Source organism: Mchenga conophoros, linkage group LG8 (assembly GCF_057382185.1).
Source record: "Mchenga conophoros isolate Kocher_MC1m ecotype Shallow Benthic linkage group LG8, M_conophoros_male_GT1.1, whole genome shotgun sequence".
Classification (NCBI taxonomy): Eukaryota; Metazoa; Chordata; class Actinopteri; order Cichliformes; family Cichlidae; genus Mchenga; species Mchenga conophoros.
This window is the reverse complement of record NC_140533.1, coordinates 18,023,256-18,047,603: the sequence shown is the minus strand read 5'-3', so window position 1 is coordinate 18,047,603 and position 24,348 is coordinate 18,023,256. Positions and strand designations below refer to the sequence as shown.

The following is a 24,348-nucleotide window of genomic DNA, read 5'->3' as shown; positions in this document are numbered from 1 at the left end:
TTTCCAGAGGAATGGTATTTATGATCTATGAATCTGTGATCTATGAAAAACGTTCCTAAGTCAGTGGATGAAAAATTATGTGTCTGCACATAGCAGATAACTTGGCAAACAACAGATGTCTGCTTAAAGAAATTACAGAAAAGCTTGACTAAGACAGCAGATGGTTCAATAAATAAATCGCTAATATGTTTCCCATTTTCCTAGCAAAATATAAAGATTTTTTCTTCTATCGTCACAGTATCTCTACCATTAATAACTTGGCCTCGATATTCGTCTAGTGAAATTCTAGTACTGTGACAGCTCCCTCAGTATATCCTCACCATCAAGTAGGAACAAATGCATGTCGGAACCATGGTTAGTGTGGCGTAGACGCGGGGGAGCTCTATGTCTGTGACAAGCAGAAATGTAAACAATTGAAAGCAGCAGCGGAGTGTAAACTGCATATAATTTGATTTTGAAATATTTTCACATAGATATTCAGACGTTTTTAACACAATGTGCTCTTAACGGTCCCTCTGAATAGTCGATAAAACGTCGCTGACGCCTGAGCTCTCCGTGAGAAGATGGTAAGTTGTAACTGTCAGCGGTTACGTAATCGCGTCGGTAGTCGCTGAATCGGCTGTTAAAGTTTAACCGGTTGTGTTATGATAACCTGTTTTTGCTGGCAGCATAAAAGAAGTCTATTCATTCAGATGCAGCTCATATTTGTACGGCATTGTCAGCAGGCTGGTTATGAGCTGTAACCACAGTCTGAAGTGCAGTTTGGAAACCAATATTTAGGCCCAATTTATGCTTTTATTTTGAAAGAAAATAGGTACATAAGGTGTATGAGCTGCTTGAAAGGAAAACAGGAGTTTTATCGACTACTAAAACTGAGGGCTGCTCGGTTAAATCAGCTTGCAGCCACTGTTCGCTTGTTATGAATAAGCCCGAATGACAACTTTCCAATACAATGTTTAGTAAATAGCGCTATGATGGTGGGAAGCATGACTAAGAACAAAGGGGTGTTTCCACCTCACATTTCCTCCTCCATCATCTCGGTTTTGTCTAAAGGTAGTATGGTCCAAAGTTTAAACTGCTGTGAAATTTTCGCTTCACATATCAAACACTTTGCCTTGGACTGACTTTCAGCATATTTGTTTGTTTGTTTGTTTGTTTGTTTAAATCTGAGGGCATGCTTAATTCACATCAAGTATAAAATATCGAAAGGGGTACCATGTGGTCAAAACAACTTAACCTTGCAAGGCTACTCCCATGGAACAAATGACCTGTTTCATTACTCTTAATTGTCTGAGATATATACACCGTCCACTGTGCTCAACTTGGGGTGATACCATGCATGGATGGTCAGGACCTTCTGGGTCATGATTTCACTGGCTTCTACTCTCCTCCTTTGGCCAGCTTATTATCCTAGCAGCATACCTGATGACCCTCTGCAGGTACTTAGTGGTTGCAGCTTTCGTCTGTGGGATCCCCAGATACTTGTAACTCTTCGTTATCATACTACTACACCTCTCCGAACAACACTTTGTATATCCTGGTGGAGTGAAGCGATCCTATTGGCTTGAAGTTGTTGTATCTTATATACTATCTATGAAGTTGGGCCTAAAAAAAAACTTTTGAAAATTGTAGAGTTTTCTCTCATCAGTGGGTGATGATATCTGTCATCCTGGCTCCCCCTTGCCATAGCATGTGTGTTTTACCTCTTCAATATCTTTCATATTTATCTCTCTCACTCATGTCTGTGGTGTCTTACTGGATGCAGACATCCCCAGGCAGGAATTAAACTTGCAACTCCCACTCCAAAGACGTATAGTCTTACCACTACGCTGGGTACACTATAAACTGATTGACTTCTCCAGAAATTAAACACTTTATCTTATCCAAAACCATAAACAAAGTAACTCACTAGGTGTTTTAGGTAAAAGTAACCTCTTATGGCTCTGCTTGCAGATATATCACGTTCCCTGGATCTATACGCCAGTGCGGACCGTTCTGGCAATTTGGCACCAGCTGACGAAAACTGAGGTGAGGAAGCTCCTCTGAAAATTACCATGTGATGGCTGAAATTATACGGAGCAAAATAAATAGTTTTCTTTCTTTTGTTTGTTTTTTTTATCATAAATAACCTCCTGTGTGTGGGTGTTGGCTTTTCACTGAACTAAAGAGTAATGCCTCAGTGTAGAAATGGGTCCGCATTGCAAAATAAAAGAAGCTTAATTTATAGTGAGTGTAAATTGTAAGTCCAGAATCTTTTCTGTTCAGATCCCGGAGCTGGCCAAGTGCTCGGTGCTGATGAGGGAACGCAGCAGAGTGGAGGAAACGATCCACTGCATGCAGCGAGCAGGTGCAGGAAACCTGCAGGTAAGTGCGCTGAGTGCAGGTTATACACACAAACACTCGTTTGTAAATGCTCATTTGAAGAGTTTTGATTTCTTATGTGAAGATTGCAAACTCACTACAAGAGTCTTACAGGATCGAAAAGCCTTCACTGCTAAAATCATAGACTTTTGCACTATGCCGTAGGTGTTCTTGACTTAGTGAGATGTTATGAAGTTTTTCTTAAAAAGTGAACGTACCAGATTGTAGACCTCTAAAGTTTTTGCGATTCCACTCATAGGTTTATTTTGGTTCAACACTTGGAATCAACTCGAGATCCTTTAATAATAAGGGAACAGGTCTCACCTGACCATGAAGCTGCTTACCTGCCAATTGTCCAATTACTGAAAATGGGGAATTATGTCTAAGAATGGCTGTAAATCCTAAACACTTAATGTAATACCTAAAAGCTGAAGGTCTGCACTTCAATCACATCTTAATTGTTTGATTTTAAAATCCTGTATGATGGTGTACAGAGGTGGAATTACAGTGATTCCCTAAAAGCACATGGAGCTACTGTAACTGTGCATTTATGTGTCTGCTGTTTTCACAGGTAATCTCAGACTTTGACATGACACTGACCAGATTCGCTCACAACAGCAAGAGAGTTCCCACCACTCACAGTGAGCACAAAGACACTGAAAGTGTTCCCATGATGTATTCCAGTATGTATATACAAATTACTGGATGGATAATGCAAGTTTTACCTGTGTGGTTTTTGTTTGTGTCTTCTTTTTAGACATCTTGGATAACAGGCTGCTGATTAATGAAGACTGCACTAAAAAGGTAAGAGCTTTACAAACACATGGGTTAATGTGTTAACTTTAACTATGTTTGTTGCCATGTGGATTGGATATAATATTAATGAGTGTTCTGTTGTTGTTCTGTGTAGATGAGGGAGCTGTTAAACACTTATTATCCCATAGAGATCGATGCTAGCCGGAGTGCTGAGGAGAAACTTCCTCTCATGGTTGAGTGGTAAGAAATAAATGTGTCAGATATTAACTCATTTGATTCCAGTGCCTCCTCAGAGCATACTGAATAATATACAGTGAATTGTAATTTATATACACACTGATGTATGTTGTTAAATGGTTGATATCTTGTATTTATTCTGCTCTCTAAAGGTGGACAAAAGTCCACGAGCTGCTGATTCAGCAGAAGATCAGAAAAGACATGCTGGCCCGGGCTGTGAAGGAATCCAGTGCCATGCTCAGGTACGCACAGCTCAAATTACACAGAACTGATTTATACAGAGAAGAATGTGTTTACAGTTACAGCTCTGTTTACAGTTATGAAGCTTTTTGTCATTTAAAATATTCTTCGAGGCAGGTGATGTCTATACAAATCAATTTATTACACTGTCACAACAAAGCTAATACATTACAGCTGCTCTGCAATGAAAACATTCATTTAGAGGCGAAAATACTTATTAAAAATGAGGTGGGAACCAGTAACATCAGCTGTGTTTGGGTTTCAGATACTTTCAAAAGCAATGTTTAACACTGTAAAGATTATATGAAACATTTCTATTTAACCTCTGTGGTGTTTCTTCATGTTTCATGGTCTAATTTAGTCATGTTTGGTGTGTTTCTGTCTTAAGGGAAGGGTACAAAGTATTTTTTGACCATCTGGCTGAGCACCAGGTCCCTCTGCTGATCCTCTCCGCCGGGGTCGGTGATGTCTTGGAGGAGGTGATTCGACAGAACCACGTCTTCCATCCAAATGTCCACATCATCTCCAACTACATGGACTTTGACCACACTGTGAGTTTAACCACACTCAGCCTCACACACGTGTCATGTGATGGACATGACTGTATACATTTGTAATTTTACGTCATATAATTACTAATATATTACATACATATTAGTGCACAAGTCCATGTTTTTTTGTTTTGTTTTTAAACACAAAACATGATTCGCGGCTAACTGAGAAGAACAAACTTGTCTTTATATTTAACAAAAGCTTTTCACGCACATTGTTTTCCTTTTAACTTCTCTAATAAACATTAATCATCATGCATTAATAGGCATGCAGGAAATATAAGATTTATTATTAATATTTTCTTAAATCTATGCTCTTATAATTGCTTATTTTTGCACGTTAGCTGACTTCTGTCACATCTTGTAAAGTCTCATCATCAGTTTGTCAGTCGTCTGTGAAACACCTTGAACTGCATGTAGTTTGATTGACTGGTTCAGTACAATGGATGTAAAAGCTTGGATCACAAGCTTAAAAAAAAGAATCATTTTGCCAGGTTTAAAAGCTTTAAGCTTCTAGCCAAACTAGTCAGTTTAGACGAACCAGCATCGCACGAGGAATTACTGGCAAGTAAGTTTGCAGTTGGATACGTTTGAGAGGTGTGACAATACACACCTGGTTAGTTGAACCACCTGCCACGTAGTTTTTTGAAAGGAATTTTCAGTTTTTGTTTTGTTTTTTGTACAAATTTTCCTTACAAAGAAAGAAACTGTTACAGCTTTTTAGAAAGGATCCTTTCTGTGTTTCTTACTTTTTACTGAAAAACGTGTCATATTTCTCAACTGTTACGTGTAGTCAGTACATTCATGTTCAAGTTTCGCTCTGCTTTTTGCTAAATGCTTGCTGAAGTTGGATCCAGCCAGTGCTGTGCAATTAAGCAAACTACAGTTGTACAATAATTTACTATAATTCAAATTCAAATTCAAATTTTATTTGTCACACACACACACAACCATACACAGTATGACATGGGGGTGAAATGCTTGTAGCTGTACAATGCCCGACCATTAAATGACAGAAGAAAAGTTTTACAATATTTACAATTTACTACAAAAATTTACAAATTAACTTAGGAATTTACAGTAAAGAATGTGAAAATAGCAGAAGAGATTATAAAGATAAGGATTATAAATTATAGGAATTATAGGATTATAGGAAATGTGTGGTGGTGCGTGTGGTGACGTGTGTGAGAGTCCAGTCTTATAGTGACGTGTTTGGGAGAGTCCAGTCCTACACCTGGTTCAGGGCCCGAATAGCCTGGGGGAAGAAGCTCCTCCTCATTCTCTCTGTTTTGGCCTTAAGGGAGCGGAAGCGCTTCCCAGACCTCAACAGTGAGAAGAGTCCATTGTTGGGATGGGAGAGGTCCATCATAATCTTCCTAGCTTTGGACTTGCACCGCTTGGTGTAGATGGACAGCAGGTCAGGGAGCTCTGATTGAATGATGCGTTCTGCCGAGCGCACCACCCTTTGCAGATCTCGTCTGTCCTGCTTGGTGCTGTTCCCAAACCAGGTGCAGATGTTTGACGTCAGGACGCTCTCGATGGTGCAGGAGTAGAAGTTCTTGAGCACCTTCAGTGGCAGATGGAAGTCTCTAAGTCTTCTGAGGAAGAAGAGACGCTGACGGGCTTTCTTAACCAGGGTGTTGATGTGACAGGACCATGACAGGTCCTGAGTGATGTGGACACCCAGGTATCGGAAACTGTCCACTCTCTCCACTGGCGTGCCACTGATGATGAGGGGTTTGTAATTCCTCGCCTGCTTTGTAGTGAAGTCCACGATCAGCTCCTTAGTCTTGCTGATGTTTAGGAGGAGGTTATTCTCCTGGCACCAGGTCTCCAGGTTCCTAATCTCCTCCAGGTAGGCCGTCTCGATGTTGTCGGAGATCAGGCCCACAACAGCAGTGTCGTCAGCAAACTTGACAATGGAGGTGGTGTCGGATGTGGCTACACAGTCATAAGTGTACAGTGAGTACAGCAGGGGGCTTAAAACACAGCCCTGAGGCACTCCAGTGCTGAGTGAGATGGAGGGGGAGACTTGTTTTCCTACCCTCACTGATTGGGGTCTGTCTGTGAGGAAGTTGAGGATCCACTGACACAGTGATGAGCTGAGTCCTAGATCCGTCAACTTGGTGAAAAGCTTAGAGGGAATTATTGTGTTGAATGCTGAACTGTAGTCCACGAACAGCATCCTAACATAATTCCCTCTGCCAGTGTCCAGGTGACTCAGGGGTGTGTGGAGCAGGTGAGATATGGCATCGTCTGTGGAACGATTAGTCCGGTAAGCAAACTGAAGTGAGTCGATGGTGGGAGGAAGTGAAGAAGAAGAAGTGTCTTGAATTCTCTTGTTTTGCATTTTTAGCACATTTCATACCTTTATAAAAGTCCAAATTCACACTTGCAAGGTGGTCGTCTATCTTGCTGGTCAAGTTATTCATTTCCCAGCCTTCCTCTGTAACTGTTGTCATGAGCTGTCATGCATCTTTGTTGTATTGGTCTTTTGAATAGATGTGTGATAGCTTACTTACCTTATTGTAACGCAGCATTTCTTGCTATTAAGGGGGTGCTGCAAGCCTTTAAAGGTCAACTGATTCACACCTTTAACAAGCGAGAAGGCGCTCTGTCACATGCAGCCGGCCTCGGAGAGCTGCGGGGTCGACCCAACGTGCTGCTGCTAGGAGACTCACTGGGAGATCTGACCATGGCCGACGGGGTCTCTGAGCCCCAGAACGTCCTCACCGTTGGCTTCCTCAACGACCAGGTCAGACCGGTGTAGTGCTGTCCTGGGATTTGTTACTTCGACACGGATCAGTTTTAAAAGCTCACTTGTCTGTTTGGTGTTTCAGGTGGAGGAGAGGAAGGAGTCTTACATCAACTCTTTCGACATCGTCCTGGTGAAGGACGAGACGATGGACGTTCCAAACGCCATCCTCAGGTACATTACCTCGTCGAGAGACAACAAGTAAGGATCCGGACTGAAAAATGCACGGATTACCTCATTTACTGCATTCACCCTGTCGCATGCTGGACAATCTCACAGCCTCACTGACCTCATGACTGAATATTTGAACATATTGAATCACTCTCTGGACCCGTGTTCACTGTAACGCGGTGCAGATGTTTAAAAACGTACCGTTCTGGTTTCACAGGCACGGGCTGGGCTCCGATTCAAACTGTTTTCTAGTGTTGCATCTAACTGGCCACGTGTTACCTCAGCTTAACTCACCGAGCTGCCAGAACATTAAAACCACAGACAGGTGAAGTTGATAACACAGGACTCCGCATTCTCAGAGCAGGACTATGCACTCCACTAAACACTCCACTCAAGAACCAAGCCTACAAACACCCAAGATCCCAATCCACTGAGGTGCTAACTCCATAACCCACAGGATCCAAACGATCCGCTTTATCAGCACATCCTGTTTTTATTTGCAGGCTGCCCTGCGGGTAAAAACAACAACAAAAAGAAAAATCAGTCTGAACCATTAGCCTGCCAGCCCATTTTACAAGTGTTCTTTAAATGACTAACTTTGTAACCATTTGTGCTAGAGACAAAATTCAGACTGTGCCAGAAAGACGAGAAGACAGATTACACTGGGATATTTGGTCTGAACACAGACAGCACTTCACATTACCGCAATTCCTCAGTCATGTTGGGATACAGAAAATTGGGATATAGAAAATTCAAATGATTCCTGAAAGATAAGAATTTTTTTTTTTTAAATTTTACATCTAAAGTTACAAAATAAGTCCAGGCAGCCTGTTTTTCAATCCTAATAATTACCCTGTGATTTATTTGTTTTTTTAGGAAGAAGCTGTGTTTTATGTGTACTGCGTGTTACCTTTGTGTACGCTGTGAGTACTTGAAGTTCAAGTCTAAACATACTGTGCACATGAGTTTCTTCATAGCATGCCGCTATGACAGTGCAGCGAACAGCCTTTTACCTCTGTGTTTTAAACGTTTTGGGTCTGTGACAGTGGACACAGACACATTAATCCTGCTATGCTATGGCAGTACTTCACAGCGGGTTGTTGCTGTATGTTAAATGCAGTAAGCTTGTTGAGCTTTCTCAAACATATCGTGCTCAAAGATAAGAAGATGTACATGGACTAGCAAGCGTTTATATTTAAATGTACTGTATATTCTTTTTCTTAAATCCAAAGACAAAAAGGATTTCCTCTTGATTTTCTATGCTTATTAACTATCATAAAGCAATAATAAGACCCTGTAAGTCTAATAATAACAACAAATGCAGTTTTATGTTGTGAATCAGTCCTGCTGTAGCATTTCTTTCTATTAGGTGTCTAATAACTCCTTTATTAATATATATTTTTAAATTGTTAACAATAGTTTGCAAGAAATTGAAACTAAATCGGTGCATTTTAGTCTTAACACGTATGCTGGTGCTTTTCAAACAACGTTTTTACTGTTTTCTTGTCTGTTTCAAAGATTCCCATTAAGGTTACATCTATTATCTGGTGCAGAAAGCAGAGATGCGAGATCACAGTGAGGAAAGAAACAACAGATTGTAAGAAAAAAGGAAATGGTTTTTCTACAAACATTTTAATGAATGTGGTGTTCAGGGACAAATAAAGGTGCTTGTTTGTTTACAGCAATCAAACAGACATTTGTAACACACACAAAAAATGATAGTGAAAAAGATCTTCTGCGCTTTGTCATTTCAAAACTTGAAACCACTAAACCATGACTCCGTGTGGGGGAAAAAGTCTCTTGTTGCCTGTTTGTTGGTTGTTGCGTTTTTTTTTTGTACTGTGTTGGAGGTTTATCCCTGAGAGAGAACCAAACACTTTTGTCCTCATCACAACTCCTCGTGCCTTGCCTGTTCCCACTCTTTGTCCTCATCCACTTTAAGTTTTAGCTCGTTGGCTGTGATCACGCCGTCTTTATTTCGGTCCTGGTTTTGGAACATGTCGGTGACGACCTGCTCCATGGTCAGCCCGGGCTTTATGCGACCTTTGCCCTCTGCCACCTGCAGCTTGATGAACTCCGCAAACTAAAGTTACAGAGATCGAGAACCATCAGTCACAAATTAGTCAGTGATCACCGTTCACTCGCCTGTTCTAACGCCAAAGAAAAACCCTTGTTTCACTATGTGAAAACAATATCGAACATGAATAATAATTATTTAAAATTACAATTTAAAAAAAAAAAAATCAGCGTTGTTCTTAGTCTCACCTCCAGATGGCAGTAAAGTAAGTTGGGTACGTTTCCGTGAGTCGTCGTTTATCGTTAAGAAAAATCATGATTTCACAAGAAAAAAAAAAAATCTTACAAAGTACAAGAATCAGTATTTTGATACATAAAACATTAACAGTAACTAATTGTATAGTGTGGGAAACAAATGCAGGCTTATACAGCCTAGTAAGTGCAGGCTAAACTGGCTTGCTTGCATCTTGCCATATACAGAGGTGTGCCAGTCCGTGCAGTCGGGGGCGGAAAAAAGTTATTAGGTTTAGGAAATTGCTTTTTCACTAGGATCAGGTAGATGTGGACATTTTCCCCCTTAAGAAATAAGTTCAACTTTTAAAAACGGCATTTTCTATTTACTTGCAGCGTCTTTGTCTAATGCTAAAATTTGTTTGATAGATCTCAAATATGTTAGTGTGAGAACTATGCAAAAGACTAAGAAATCAATAAGAGGGTCGAATACTTTTTCACAACACTGTAGTTTGCGTAAAGAAAATTCAGTAAATACTTCATAAATCATATCGTGTTCAGTGAGCCTGCAGACTAAAAAAAACAGAACAGAGTTGACAAGCATGAATTAAACTAATGTTAAATAATAATGTGATTATAAAGGAGGAACTCAGACATGATGTCAGTAGACATATTTTAAAAAATCCAACGGTTACTTGGACTACTGATGTTGCTTTTCCTCACTGCCTTTTTTTAAATCCTACTATGTGAAATGACAGTTGTCTACGTACCTCCTCCTGTGGCACCTCTGCATTCTTGTTTATGTCCAAGGCTTCAAACAGGTCTGTAGGAGTGTCCTCCAGCCACACAAACAGGTAACCAGGCGGCACGCCCTTCTCAAAGCTCAGCAGCTCTATGTCAAAGACCAACACGGCGCTGCTCGGCACACCAGCAGCTGGCAGAAAGTTAAAAACACAACTGTCAACATCTGTAAGATGGCAACTTTTACTGGTGCTGTGGCCATAAACAAGCATCAGTCATACAGCAGAAATCTCACCTCCCCTTTCCCCATGGCCAAGGTGAGGTGGCACCGTTATCACCCTCCTCTCTCCCACACACATGCCCTGCAGGCCCTGATCCAGCCCGTCGATCACTTTGTCTGAGCCCAGGACGACGTCCTGAAGGCTGCCATAGTTGTGTCTGAGTACAAGGCCAGTTAGGAGACAAAACAAAAAGATGACTTATGCTGATCTAAAATTTGAATCGCTGTTAAAAGAGATGAGGATGTGCGTATTTGTGTGACCCACGAGGAAAAGAGCAGCGTCCCGTCCATGAGGGAGCAGTTGTAGTGGTAGCGGACGAGGTCGTTCACTTCTGTGGTCTCGTTACACACTTCGGGTCTGTGGATGACCTGGACAGCCACCGTGTCGTTGGGGTTGTGGAAGTCGATGACGTGGATGTCAAAGACGAGCACAGCAGAAGGAGGGATCACATCACCTGGTGAGACCATAGAGAGGTTTCATTTAACGAAAAACGCACATCAACTATGACCGTCCATGAGCCAATGATGTGATTTGTTATTGGTGTCTAGTTTTTGTGTCGTACTATAATCTATACATAAGCCAGGATAGGATTTATTAGGTATTATGTAGTAGCTTAACACTGCCATTTTACATTTTTATTATGCACTGCATTGACACCCTTAAGACATAATAGGATTTCTGTCAGTTTGAGTTGGTTTTATTTTCTGGAGGAGAGAACTTCCCTGACGCTTGGAAACTTTACACTGACTCACCTGCTCCGTTCTCTCCATAAGCCAGATGTGGAGGAATAGTGATCTTCCTCTTCTCCCCAATGCAGAGTCCCAGCAGGCCCTGATCCATCCCCATTATTACGTACCCCATCCCAATGTAGGTGTTGTAAGTGCTGTTCCTCTGGTAGCTGGGGACAATAAAAAGGCCAAAAATGAAAGTTTATGTTTAAACCTTAAGCTGTATTGGCAGTGATGCGACAGCAGTATTATTTCACATATAAAATGAAAATTAAGCTGCAGCCAAATCAGCAGAGCATGAGCTGACCTGGTATCAAAGGTGACTCCATTCAGGAAGGTGCCGTTATAGTGGTACCGAATGTAATCTCCGACCACGGACCTGCGAGTGCATGACTCCGGCACCACCTGGTTCTCAACAGTGATGTTATCCTTCGGGTTGTGGATGTCCACCAGCAGGACGTCGAACACCAGAGTCGCCTGAGGGGGAATCTCGTTACCTGGCAGACAGAAAAGTGGAGAATTTTGGATGTAACATCTACTAGTTGCAACATGCAAGTGGTTGGATATAAAGAAGAGTTTCATTTTTATTCATCTTTGATTTATTCAAAACTGCAAAGAATAAAAAGGTTTGTGATACACCACAAAAAACGTTTAACTTCTGGTTTCACAGAGTATTTTGCAGCATCCTTAAGCATCAAAATCACGTTGCCTACCTCGGCTTTAATGTTACCGTCTCAATTATTTGACTTATTCTGTTTGTAAAAATGATTTCCCTTCACAAATACATTGATCAGCCACAATCGGTCCCTTCTTGAATCAACATTTCAATCTCTTTATGAAATTCGGAGTTCCTCACCTGATCCCTTTTCTCCGTAGGCTTTGAACGGCGGGATGACGATTTTTCTGATCTCTCCCACACACATGCCCAGCAGGCCCTCATCCATGCCCTTGATCATCCAACCCTCACCTACTAGGGAGTTGTGTGTCTGTTTCCTGGTGTAGCTGCGTGGGGCTCATACAAGCGCAAAGTCAAACACACAACTTCACACAGACAACATACCTGGATGACACAGCACAGACAAATTAGAGCTGTGATTTGGATTAAAGATTTGATGACTTAGACTTAGGGATAAAATTGCCTAAAAATATTGGTCCCATTCAACTCATGCTGGTTTGAAGAAAGAGTCAATAAACATCTTATCTTCTTCAGAAAACGGTCACCAAAGTCAGAATTCACCTGGAGTCAAAGACTGTGCCGACGAGCAGAGTGCCGTTGAAATGGTAACGCACAAAGTCAGTACGCATCACGGAGCGCTTGCAGTCTTTCGGAGTGGTGATGGTTGTGGTTACAACCAGGTCGGCCGTGTTCCACAGATCGAGCAGGTGGATGTCAAACACGAGGGTGGCGTCTGGAGGAACAACGTCACCTGAAAATAAGGTTGGATGACAGTTAGGTGGAAGCTGCCGACAGATATGGGTGGAAGCAAAACAAACAAATAACTTATGGTCACTAAGGCTTTCACACTGTGCTCCAAAATCCACACAAGCATTGATTTTACATGCATTTCCGTAAGTGATACATTACAGTTGAAATGGGATGTTGGTAATTTAGTTTCCGGTACGTTAACGACTACAAATACAGAAGAATAACTCTTGTTTAGATACATTTTGAGTGCCATTAAGTTTGCATTTCAACACTTAATGATGATATTATTATTATCAAGTGTTGTATGACCCCCAAGCTGTTATTTTTGACTTTTCTAAATGTCATTTTGCTGCTACAGCAAGCCTTTGCATTTTTTATTTTATTTTATTATTTTTTAGGGCCTTTTGCAGCCGAACCACCACAGAACAGTGAAGCCACCTTAACTCTTTACCCCTTGAAAGCCTACTAGGAATAACCCTCTCCTGGCCCTAGTTCAAAATGTTAGTGAGAGTGGTCTCTGCCTATGCAACCACCCTTAAAAAAACAAAACAAATAAACACAGAAACTATATAATGGTACAATGGGTTGCCAAATAGTGTCTTTAAGGGGGGAAAGTTAGTAAGCCTGCTAAAGAAGCAACAGGCCTGTCTACAGAAACCAGAAAGCATTTCTATGCTGGACAACTGTCAGTTTGTGAAAACGTGATTACACAAGTTTGTTTGTAGATTTGAATCACATACGCATGACATCTGAAATGCAAACAGCCCACCTAGGGTAGCCAGGAAAACTATAGGCTATTTATGCACACTCTAAAACAGAAGAGCCACAAAGTAGCTGCTACGGAGCCAAGTTGAAATCCTGGATATGAGCTGTTGGTTAGAGTGGAAACTCTCTTGTGTGCTATAAAAACATTTTAAAAAGATCTAACTAAACAAGCCCAAATCATTATCATCTATGCAGTACATTGTTTTCTCTAGATTCACAGCTGCAAACTCTTTAATCATCCCACAGCCATATTGCAGTCCAAATTATTGTATGTGTCTACCCCCGTCTGCTGTGGGTTGCATTGAGTTGAGCTGAGTTGGGGCATTTTTGCGCTGTACAAGTCTACAATGGGTATCAATAATCTATTGATAAAAACGTCCTTTGCAAATTAGTGCCTAATAATGTTCACACATGACCTCTGCACTCACCTGCCCCGGTGTTTCCATAGGCCAGCTGTGGCGGGACGGTGATTTTCCTGCGCTCATTCACACACATGCCCTGCAGACCTTTGTCCATCCCCGCAATGAGCCGACCCTCCCCGATCAGGCCGACTTTAGCTGCTCCTTTCTGATGGCTGTGAAGGAAACAAAGGAACGTCACAAGTGGGTCAAGAGAGGGCTGCCTCTGCTGAATGTGCATGTAGAGCCTCATTAACGGAATCTGCAAACTTGCTTGAACTTGTAAATCATTATCTCGGTATTTTTGACATTTCTAAATGTCATTTTGCTGCTACAGCCAGCCTTTGCATTTTGGGGATTTTTTTAGGGCCTCTGCAGCCGACAATGAAGTAAAAACGTAAATTATAGCGTAATGTGGACCGACTCACCTCGAATCAAAAGTTTTTCCATCGATAAATGTTGCGTTATAGTGATAGCGGACGTAATCTCCGCTTTTCACTTCTCTGGCGCAGTCTTTGGGGATGAAGTATCTGTCCACGACTACATCTCCAAGCACAGGACTGGGGTTACACTCCACGAAAGAGCCGGAGATGAGAAGGAAAAGGGCAATGCAAAAGGAAAACATTGTTTGCAGAATAACTTAAAATGGATTTCAAATAAAAACGCCAAAAAATTAAAAACATAAATCAGTTTAAGCCCTGCGTTGGAGTGCGCTCTTCACAGCGCAGAGGGGCCGGGCTGCAGATGTGGAGCTGGGCAGCGGTGTCTGAATGCTGTAAACGTGGACAACCTCCAGCTCGCTGTACAAACTTTTTTTCTTACCATGGTGGAAGGAATGTGGGAGCTGGGAGAGGCAAGCCCCTCCGTCAAACTTACCACAATAAGAAAAGAAAAGAAAAAAAACATGAACTCCTTCAAAATAAGATATAGCGGTAACTGCGTTTTACTGGGGAAACCACAAAGTAAAAAAACAGTAATGATAAACATAACAGTACACAAGTCCCCGGTCATCACGTGCTTTTTGAAATACAAATCACTCCAATCGCTTCCCACTGAATGTTTTCCTCACATTGGTTTATAATTTAACCAAACACAGGCTTTGAAAATTGTTCCAAATCTCCTCATTCTGGCCTTTGCTTAAACATTATCTCTAATGCACAAAATGTCATCTTTTCAGCATATAACCACTTTGAAGTCTGTCAGTGCGTCTGGATACCTAAAAAATGTAACGTTTGCTTTTTATTTTGAAATTAACGGCGCCTGTTCTTCTAGTGTGCTTTGACTCCTCAGCACCGCTGCACACAGCTGTGGGAAAACCGAATCGCCTCTTTGAGCCGTAAAGTAGCCCGAGAGCCTCAAATGTTTCAGCTTTTCATTAATGCCGTGAAGTTCTGGATCAGTCCAATTCATCTGGTGCTCACTTCCTTTACGTTGTCAAAAAAATCTCAAAGAAACACCAACAATATAGCTCTTATGTTTTGAAAACAAAAAAGATGTCACGTGTAGTGAAGTTTTATTTATCTGTACAAATGAAAACGAGCTCTCTATAGATTATATGTACTGCTTATTGCGTGATATTACTTCAATTTGAAAACATTAAATGGAACTAAAATGAATGACTTATGAAAACGTCACCTTGGTACAACACAGAGTAATCGATGGAAGTGATTTCAGATGTTTCTGTGTAGTCAACAGGATCTATGACGCATCCGTACCTACATTATAATTAAGTATTTTCGGCTCGCAAACATTATTTTCTAGAACTGTGATGTTGTATTTGTTGCAATTTCTTCTGCCCTCTTGGCCAGCTCTCTTGAAAAAGATCGTTTCAAAGATCGGAATGATCTCGAATTGATATCGGTATAAGACATGTTAGACAGATTATAGGCCAATAAGTCATTCACAACAGTTTCAGTATTGACAATCATTTCATAACCAATGCTGGAAGGGATTGTTTTTTTGGCAGAACGCTTTTGGGTATGGCAGGCGCCGAGGGCGCACTGGAAATCCCTTTTACGCACGCGGCGACTATAGTGACAGCTGTGGGCCTACATTGAGAAACTTGAGACAGCCGCGGCTGAAAGGCCCAATCCATGAATTCCAACAGACCCCTAAGCGGTTCAGCAGACCACCACCACACAGTAAACGGTAAAGCATTAAGACAGAAGACGGAGGACTGCGATGTGACCTCACCATGGTCACATTATGCGCAAAAGTAGACTCGCTGGTAACACTGCTTTGTGTGACCTTTGTTTTAATGACAAAGGCACAATATGAAAACTACAATTTTCGAAATTTTTCCGGAGAGGACCTCATGCCCCTCACCGCTGCGTACGGGAAGGCGCTGGATTATTACGCAGCGGGAAACTGGACGGAATCGATCCAGTACTTGGAATTAAGCCTACGTTTGCACCGGCTTCTGAAGGACAGCGTGAGACACTGCGCGAGCCACTGTAACTCGAGCAAGCATGACGACGAGTCTTTTGCTGGATACCCGGATCTCCGCGTCTACTGGAACGTTATGATGAAGGCGACCTGTCAGAAGAAGTGCAGGGCGCTTTTCCCCGCGTTCCAGCTGCCTCCTCCCGGCCGAGAGATCCTGGAGGATTTCAGCAGAAGATCTCCCTACAGATACCTGCACTTTGCTCACTCACAGGTCAGACAACCTCCAATAAATTCACCACACCCATTTATCTAGAGGTATTTGCAATATGTTAAACTACTATGTTTTTTTTAAAATACTTCCGTCTGGTTTGGATCAATATATACATTCTGCGTGTAGACTAATGACAAATTAAAGAAAAATAATAGGTTGATTTCACTTGGACGCGCAATAGAGCAGAAAACTTTAAACGGAGCCATGTGTAATATACCTCCAAATATTCCACTCTGTTGACTTTCAAATGTCGGACAAAAATAAATAATTCTAACTCCTGCAGCGATTTTTGCGGTGATTTTTAGTTTGTGCGATAGAAAAAACAAAACAAAAACAAAAAACCCCACAGACCTCTGTGCGCTATTTCACAACATCCAAACTAATTTGTGTGCACAGCTGAATGACCTGCAGAGGGCGGTACCATGCGCCCACACCTTCCTCCAGAGGAACCCTGAGGACCAGCAAATGCAGCAGTTGATGGAGGAATACAAGAGCAAGTATGACCTGAGCGGCTACCTCATTGACCACGAAGAACGACCCTACGAGGTGAGAAGCGCTCAGCCATTGTTCTTAAAGTCTGGAAAAGCCTCACTTGCAATCTCTTAAAAAAAAGAAAAAAGAAAAAAAAAAGGAGTATGAAGTCTGCAAAGCAACATCTGCTTAAGTCAAAAACAGTTTGGAAATTGTTTAGATAAAGCAAAGAATGGGTTCTACTAAACACTGACTGTATTTACTACATTGATTGAGTCAGTCCAAAAACTGTCCTGATGGAAAAGTCATTATGTTTTCAGTTTCAATGCCCCAAAGCAGATCCAAACTCCACTTGGAAAAAACCCCAGAAATACAAGCCAAAGCTTTTGTGTTGGCTCACACAGACTCCTGACCCAAACATGAAATCTTGACACGCTATCCTGCAAGAAACTACCTCACAAGTTGAAGTTATCTGCAAGGATGAGTGGGTGCAAAATTTGTATAAAGCTTCCCAAACTTATGCATTCATGTGTTATTGGGGCTAACACATACAAATCAGAAAACAATGAAATACTTCAATGAGACTGAACTGCTTGAGATGTAGAAGGTGCTGTATTGGGCCTTTCTTTTATAAGTAATAGAGTGAACAGACTCTTTACTTGGATTATTTACAATTTGCCAGATAATGGTTTCTAATTTTGTTTCCAGACGTCATTTCTGAGAGGAGTGAAACTTGTGGGTTCGGGCGACTACAGCAGCGGTGTTCAAGAGTTGGAGGAAGCTCTGTGGCTCTACTTCCAGGAATATGACCTGTGTCAGGCCGAATGTGAAGGGATCACTCAACTTTTACCAGACAGAGACTTCTATGCAGTCATAGCAGGTTGGTGTGTCATATTTTAAAATGTCCAGATTATCAATATACTCACTAATGAGCATCTAAACGACACTAAAATCTTCTTTAAAAATAAATCTAAATGTAAAAGCTGTGATTTTAGAATCAGAAATGATTCTGGATCCAGTGTTTCTTCTGTTTTTCAGCACACTTCTAGTTTCATGTAATCTGAATTCTTTCTGCTTGTCAACAGATGCCTACATTGACACATTAAGGTGCAAACTGAGGTGCGAAGAAAACCTGACACCGAATATTGGGGGTTATTTTGTAGTGAAATTTGTGCCCACTGTTTACCACTACCTCCAGTATGCCTATTATAAGTGTAAGTTCAGCATCATCACAGATTCTGAATATTCTTTCTCAACACTTTCTGCTGTTGAATCTCTGAGTGTTTGTGGTCTGTGTATTCTCTGCACAGTGAACGATGGACGCAGTGCCGTGCCCTGTGCGCACAGCTACTTCCTGTTCGAGCCTGAGGACCCAGTCATGAAGCAGAACCTGCTATATTATAAAGCCTACAGTCAACAGTGGGGGCTTCAGTCCAACCACTTTACCCCCAGGATGGTAAGATGAAAATTGGAAAAGTTTGTTGCAGAATAAAGTTGAATATCGCTCTATAATAATCATGCCACCAATCTTTGTCTTAACAGGAAGCTTTCAAACACTACAACCAGACAATAATGCAAAAAAAGATGTTGGCATTTGCAGAAACATACTTCGGTCTGTCTGATGAGGTGAGCTTCATACAAAAACAGCTCATTCTTTGGCCACATAAGAGCTTAGATTGCCTGAAATGCTGAATGAAATCCCTTATAAACATTGATTATCCAATATAATCCAGTATAATCAATCTGATGTTTATTGAACATTCAGGGAGAAGTTTTGTGGCTGCATGTTTTAGCACTTTGTAATGTAATTGCGATCTGGATGGTTCTTCCAGGACTTTCTAGGACCAGAGGAGGTTGCACGGTCGGCCCCAGACTCTCCTGATGCTGAGTTTGAAGGTATTGGAGATTATGAGGAGTCAATTTATGCAAACTGGAAGCAACTGAAGGGCAAAGGGGATGCTGGCGAGTCAGACATCTGACGACTTTCTGGAGTTTACAGAGAATAGTCTGACTATAAGACTATAAATAACCACTTGTTACAACCAAGGTATGCAGAAGAGCGTCTGTGAATGTGCAACATAGTGCCACTCCTGTCATTAAGAACAAGAAACTGAGGCTACAATTCACACAGGATCACCAGAAGTGGACAACAGAAGCTAGACTGGAAAACTATTGTAGTCTGATGATTCCCACAATCCGGGTTTCTGCTGTGACATTCAGACAGTGGGGTCATAATTTGGCATTAACAACATAAAAGCGTGGATCCATCCTCCCTTGTAGCTACGGATCTGGGTTAGGATTATGGTTAACACATCATGTCACAAAGCTCAAATCATCTCAAACGTTTCTTGAACAAGACGATGAGTTCACTGTACTCAAATGGCCTTCACAGTCACCAGATCTCAGTCAAACAGATCACCTTTGGGATGTGGTGGAATGGGAGATTCCCATCATAGATGTGCAGCAACTGTGTGACAATATGTTGATAGACCAAACTCTGTGATAAATGTTTCCTGCACCTTGTTGAATCTATGCCACAAAGAATTAAGCATAAGCAGTCCTGAAGGTAAAAAGAGACCCAACCCTGTGCTAGCAGTACCTAATAAAGTGGCTGATCAGTGTAATTAGACTTTAAAACTAGTAATATTGTAGCCGTCACAACAAACCGGGTCATTATGAATTATGAACATGAAACTGAAGTAGCAAGTTAGTCAGCGTTGCACAGATGGTCAACCAAATATTTACAAATTATCAAATACTTTCAAGCCAGATTCAGTACAGTTTAATACAGTATATTAAGCAAGTCGGTAACATTGTATTAAAATTGTTTAGCTGTAAACTTCATCTAATGTAACACAAACAATCAGCAACAAAAGTTTAATTATATCTGGATTCATAGCAGCAGACACTCATGCAGTGGATCACAGAGTCACTCGAGTTCAGGTAGGTTTTATTATGGGTTTTAATATACAGTAATATGAGTATTTACACTGAGAGCCAGGTTACCTAAAACTAGACAATGTTGGCTTTTAATAGTGAGTAGTGCCAAAGTCCTTTTAATAAGTCAAACTACAGTATGCGATCACAGCTACAGTAAACATGGTGTGACCTGAGCTTCCAGCACACTCAAGGACAGACATGTCCTAGAGATTTTTTCATGTTTCTACAGCGTTTATGGGTGAAAGAGTCCAACTGTAATTTTAACAGATATGTTAACCCTTTAAATGAAGCCTGTGGTGACAAATATTGAGCACGTGTGACGTTATATACTGTTAAAAGTCTTTTTCTTGTCTACAAAAACAATTTATTAAAGTTATTTTCAGGAGGCAGGAACCCCTTGTGTGATGGACTTCAACTCAACGTATCAACACTCCTTTAACGCTCCTGTAGGTTGGCTGGCAGTGTAACTCGGATAATTTCTTCTGGCACCTGTGCCAACGACTCTTAATGCTATTAATGATAAAATACAGCTTTGTGTGACAATCACAGGAGTATAAGCCTCTTAACCTGATCGACACGCTCTGATACTCAATTTTTTAATGCACTTATATACTGCTCATTATGTGGATCTGTTCAGTCAGAAGTATATAACCTGTAACCATTTAGAGACAAAGCATAATCAGCTAACCTTCAGAAGCCAAATTAATAATTCATGTACATTTCTGGACTTGAGGGAGATCCTGCGAGACATCTGTGTTGTCTCGTTATCATTTTTCAGTATGAAAGTCTAATACTGGCATGTATAAAACACACGGCCGTAGCCTGACTGAGAGCCAGTGACATTTCTGAGCATTCAGAGAAGCTGAGATTTCCCCTAAGATGCAAAGATTTACATCTCTTCTCGCTGATTAAATCATCCAAAACAAGCAGTTTCAGGCGGTAAGACTGTTCTCTCTTCAGGCTTGTGCTTCCAGTCAGAGCGGCAGTGAGTCACTGCTGTCTAAAGGGTCAGTACATTATATATAAACAGGACCCATGTTCAGCATACATGTATGCATACAGTATAGTTTGTATGCGGATTACAGGATCATACAGCGGGATGAAACATTGGGTGCATACATGTGCAGCTGGCCATCCAACACCATCCCTCGCAGGTTGGAACTACACGTTCATACATTAGCAATTATTATGTAGAAGCATTGATTTAGGATTAGGAAAGGAAGCATAAGGGGAGAAATTATGGCTATTACTCTGGAATGTAAAGGTCTACAAAACAAAACCCTCATCTAGACAGACAAGATGTCAGCAGCCTGATATTTTTACACTTCTATTACAGCTAAAGTCACACTTCTGAGAGGAGGTGGTTGTGCTCTCCACGAGGTTAAATATGTAACTGTTCTCTAATACAAGGCTTCATTAAACAAGTCAAGACTGAGCGAGGTGCATGGCCTACCTTCTGTGAAATCATTTAAAGGGGTGAAGCTTTTTAACAGTCAGTACAGCAGAAGACCTGCTGTGACCTGTCGAAGCGAAAAAAAAAAAAGAAAAAAAAAAAAGCTTCTGTGTGTGTCCCAGACAAAAAGAAACAAAGATGTGGCAAAATGAAACAGGAGGAGGTGACGGCAGCAAAAGTGACTCAGACAGCTACAGCCAGACTTTATGGTCTGTAGGAGTGCCCTCAGAGCTTCCATACTCCTGATTTATTTTTCCAGGTGGCTTGAGTACCAACATAAGAAACAGGAAAAATCTGAGGGCCAGTAATGGAAGACATCTTTGTTTTGTCTCCTCAGAGTGGACTGCACACAGTGTAAGGAAGATAGGACAGCAGAGAGATATGACTCAAACTCCCTTAGATCTGGAAAGAGAAGAGGAATGGGGTGGAGAAAAAAAACAAGAGGAGAGGATAAGGAAGATAAAGAGGTGGGAGAAGAAGATAAAGATTGAGTCCCAAACTGAAAAGCCAAAGACGAGCCTTTCAGTTTTCTACAATGTAAATGACACAGAGGCAAAAACTGAGGAGAAGCAATCAGCAAAGGTTTATCTTTGCTCGAAAAACTGCTTTAATGACTAATTTAAAAACAGCTGCCAATTAATTTTCTGTTTACTAATCACTAAAGCAGACAGAAGATCAAAATATTTTTTAAAAAAAAAACTTCATTAATAAAAAGTGAACCTTTTATTAATGAAATGATACAAATCAACACAGAAGCTATATGCTAGGAATGGCAACCAACTCTGAAGCGGCACGCAGCACAAATAAAAATGAAGCAAACTAGGATAACACAGTGAATAGGAGTTTGTATATTTTATGAATGGGTACTGCAATATGCACAGGCTATATAAAGACTGTAGTATGTGGCATTGCTTTATGCCATTGTTTCTATACAAATACACATTAATAAAAAAAAGGATCATAAATGAGGAAAAATAAGAATAAAGAAGCAGGTAACACATACAAGTGAGAGTCCTTAGAAAAAGGTCAGATGATTCTTACAAAACAGATGGCAATACAGTGATATAATCATCAGTGGTTTAATGATGTCCCAGCTTTGGGATCAGCTCTGAAAGGTGGGATCGTACCTTCCTTTCCGGATATTTCTGGAAGTGATGCAGGAAAAAGATAAACAGGGACAGCAATATTATCAACTTTGGTGTTCAAGGAGCAGTGTGATTAAAAAAACAAACCACGCAGTGCAGAAAAACTGGCATTTACTTCAAATCTCACATCTTCATCTTTTGCTATCAACAAAGTAAACTCTACTGCCTGCCGGTGCAGGATCTGTCCGGGTAGATACAAGCTATAGTTATGAGATGAAGGCAAAAGATTATGACGAGCGCATCCGTTCCTCTGCATACTGCAGGCGTGCCACGGCAAAGCTAGCATGAGACAAGACAAAGCGGATAAAGCAGGCAGAAGAAAGACAATTGGGAGTCAAATCCAGCTGTGCACACTGAACTATGGAGAGACGTGCTTTCTAATAAGGGATTCTAATATGTGCACCAGTATGCCAGAGAAAACTTCAAAGAGCGCCTCACCAATGCAGCAAAGCACTCCTAACATCACTAAAGTGAGCTGTTGGTGCCATGCAGAGAGGAGGAGAGGGCTGCAGAGGTCTGAGCATACCCAAACACACCCATTGAATTGCTGAGGTCAGTCTGACATGGGAGCTTACAGCAGTTTCACTATCTTGGACAAATTTACCCGAGAGAATAGCAACTAACTGTTGATTAATAAACTGGGGTTTTTTTTCTTGAATTAACTGTATTAAGTAGAAAAACATGCCCTCAACAAGTTCCTGTCCTCAAAAAGCTCAGCCAACAAGCCCAACCCTAATTTTGTTACTCTTCTTCAAATAGGAGTCAAATTCTAATCATCATCATCTCATGCCATGATGCAAGTTTCAGGGAAGATTTTATGTAAACAAAGCAAAACAAAACAAAACAGCAAGCTACTGAAATGCTTTCATTCGTGCCAAATCCCTCGACATACCCACAGATGGTGAACCATCTACTGCACATCCACCCGCTTTAAGAAGAAACCCACATGCTCTCTTGTGGTGAGTATGGATCAGGCTGCAAGCAGAGAAGCGTTCAGCAGCGAGCTGCAGGCAGGCATCTACGTTAGCTGACAGAAGGAACACGGCAGGCACACACAGACGGAGGTATGCCAGAGCTCTTACTTAAATCCCCAACCAGTTCCCCCCAGGATTATCGCCGCCAGCAGAATAGCCCCAGCAACCGAGCCTATGATGATATTGGTACCACTGGGACCTGTGGGAGCGAAGGAAGAGGCATATAGGCGTGCTGAGAACCAATAAGTCACTTTTTGGGTAGTTAATATACGCATTATGTACATATGGAAAATAAAATAGGCTTCATGTTCTGCACCACATACAGTCAGGTCCTTAACTATTTGGACAATTACACATTTTTTCCTCCTCTTGAAAATGAGGTGCTGCATAAAAATGGCTCCAATTTCCAAACAGTAAATCCAATAGTTTGCTAAAGTTGACAGTCGGCACTTCAATTAAATCTTGATGATTTAATTTAAATTAATCTGGTAGTGCACAGAGGTTATAAATTACAGAAAGGGTAAGGGTGTAGGTGTGTATGTATTTGATTTTCTGTTTTAAAACATTTTAGTTCATGTTCATAGATCAAAAATGAAACTTTAGAAAATCCTAGTACAACTCCAACCAAAGCTTAATTTTTCTGTTTGTTTATTTTAAAAAAATTAAATAAGTCTATTATTACTCCTCCAAGTTTTATTTTGAAATTTTTTTCTTTGTTCTGTCTCCTTTTTTGCAACCACATGTTGTTAAGCTCTGCTGGATTCACTGTAGCTGCAGTTTGTTGTTGAAGAGAAAACAAATGCACTAATTATTTATAAAAAAAATTTTAAATTAATTGTCGCATCTTTTCAATAAATTATTAAACAACTAAATATTATAAAAAGCACATCATTTTAAACAGCATGAAAGGTATGAACTTAAGATACGGACTTCAGATACGGACTTCAGATACGAAACCGACTTCTGCAAATGATTAGATGATCAAAAAGCAAATGAGCTCTGTTACTTTAGTGGAGCTGGCGGTGCGGAGTCTGTCTGATGAAAGGACTAAA

General features: G+C 40.9%; 4 protein-coding genes across 7 annotated transcripts in view; 2 read left to right on the top strand and 2 right to left on the bottom strand.

Moving 5' to 3' along the window:
• The first annotated feature begins 384 nt into the window (after positions 1–384).
• On the top strand, positions 385–8,186 carry LOC146568561 (7-methylguanosine phosphate-specific 5'-nucleotidase-like). The gene is made up of 11 exons (XM_085284659.1): positions 385–566; positions 1,954–2,028; positions 2,266–2,364; positions 2,933–3,002; positions 3,119–3,165; positions 3,272–3,357; positions 3,507–3,596; positions 3,983–4,145; positions 6,700–6,900; positions 6,986–7,074; positions 7,948–8,186. The coding sequence occupies exons 1-11, from the start codon at positions 564–566 to the stop codon at positions 8,183–8,185; spliced, it is 1,161 nt and encodes a 386-aa protein (XP_085140785.1). The 5' UTR covers positions 385–563; the 3' UTR covers position 8,186.
• A 498-nt stretch (positions 8,187–8,684) lies between these two features.
• fkbp10b (FKBP prolyl isomerase 10b) lies at positions 8,685–14,282 on the bottom strand. The gene is made up of 10 exons (XM_085284657.1): positions 14,086–14,282; positions 13,688–13,833; positions 12,306–12,495; positions 11,925–12,070; positions 11,376–11,565; positions 11,093–11,238; positions 10,605–10,794; positions 10,355–10,497; positions 10,089–10,252; positions 8,685–9,154 (listed from the first exon to the last, which is right to left on the bottom strand). Exons 1-10 carry the CDS (start codon positions 14,280–14,282, stop codon positions 8,960–8,962), a joined length of 1,707 nt encoding a protein of 568 aa, XP_085140783.1. The 3' UTR covers positions 8,685–8,959.
• Positions 14,283–15,828: 1,546 nt separating this feature from the next.
• LOC146568559 (cartilage-associated protein-like) lies at positions 15,829–19,724 on the top strand. The gene is made up of 7 exons (XM_085284658.1): positions 15,829–16,313; positions 16,710–16,859; positions 17,493–17,664; positions 17,870–17,998; positions 18,095–18,240; positions 18,327–18,410; positions 18,617–19,724. The coding sequence occupies exons 1-7, from the start codon at positions 15,852–15,854 to the stop codon at positions 18,761–18,763; spliced, it is 1,290 nt and encodes a 429-aa protein (XP_085140784.1). The 5' UTR covers positions 15,829–15,851; the 3' UTR covers positions 18,764–19,724.
• The window catches only part of adam11 (ADAM metallopeptidase domain 11), a 32,075-nt gene continuing 27,277 nt past the window's right edge, over positions 19,551–24,348 (bottom strand). For 2 of the 4 annotated variants that reach the window (XM_085284655.1, XM_085284653.1), the window contains 2 exons: positions 23,405–23,495; positions 21,437–22,322 (listed from right to left, as the gene is read on the bottom strand). In XM_085284655.1, coding sequence (XP_085140781.1) covers positions 22,280–22,322; positions 23,405–23,495 — 134 coding nt within the window. In that variant the 3' untranslated portion in view covers positions 21,437–22,279. Of the gene's footprint in view, positions 22,323–23,404; positions 23,496–24,348 lie in introns of all 4 variants that reach the window. The other 2 variants (XM_085284654.1, XM_085284652.1) reach the window with 2 other exon arrangements.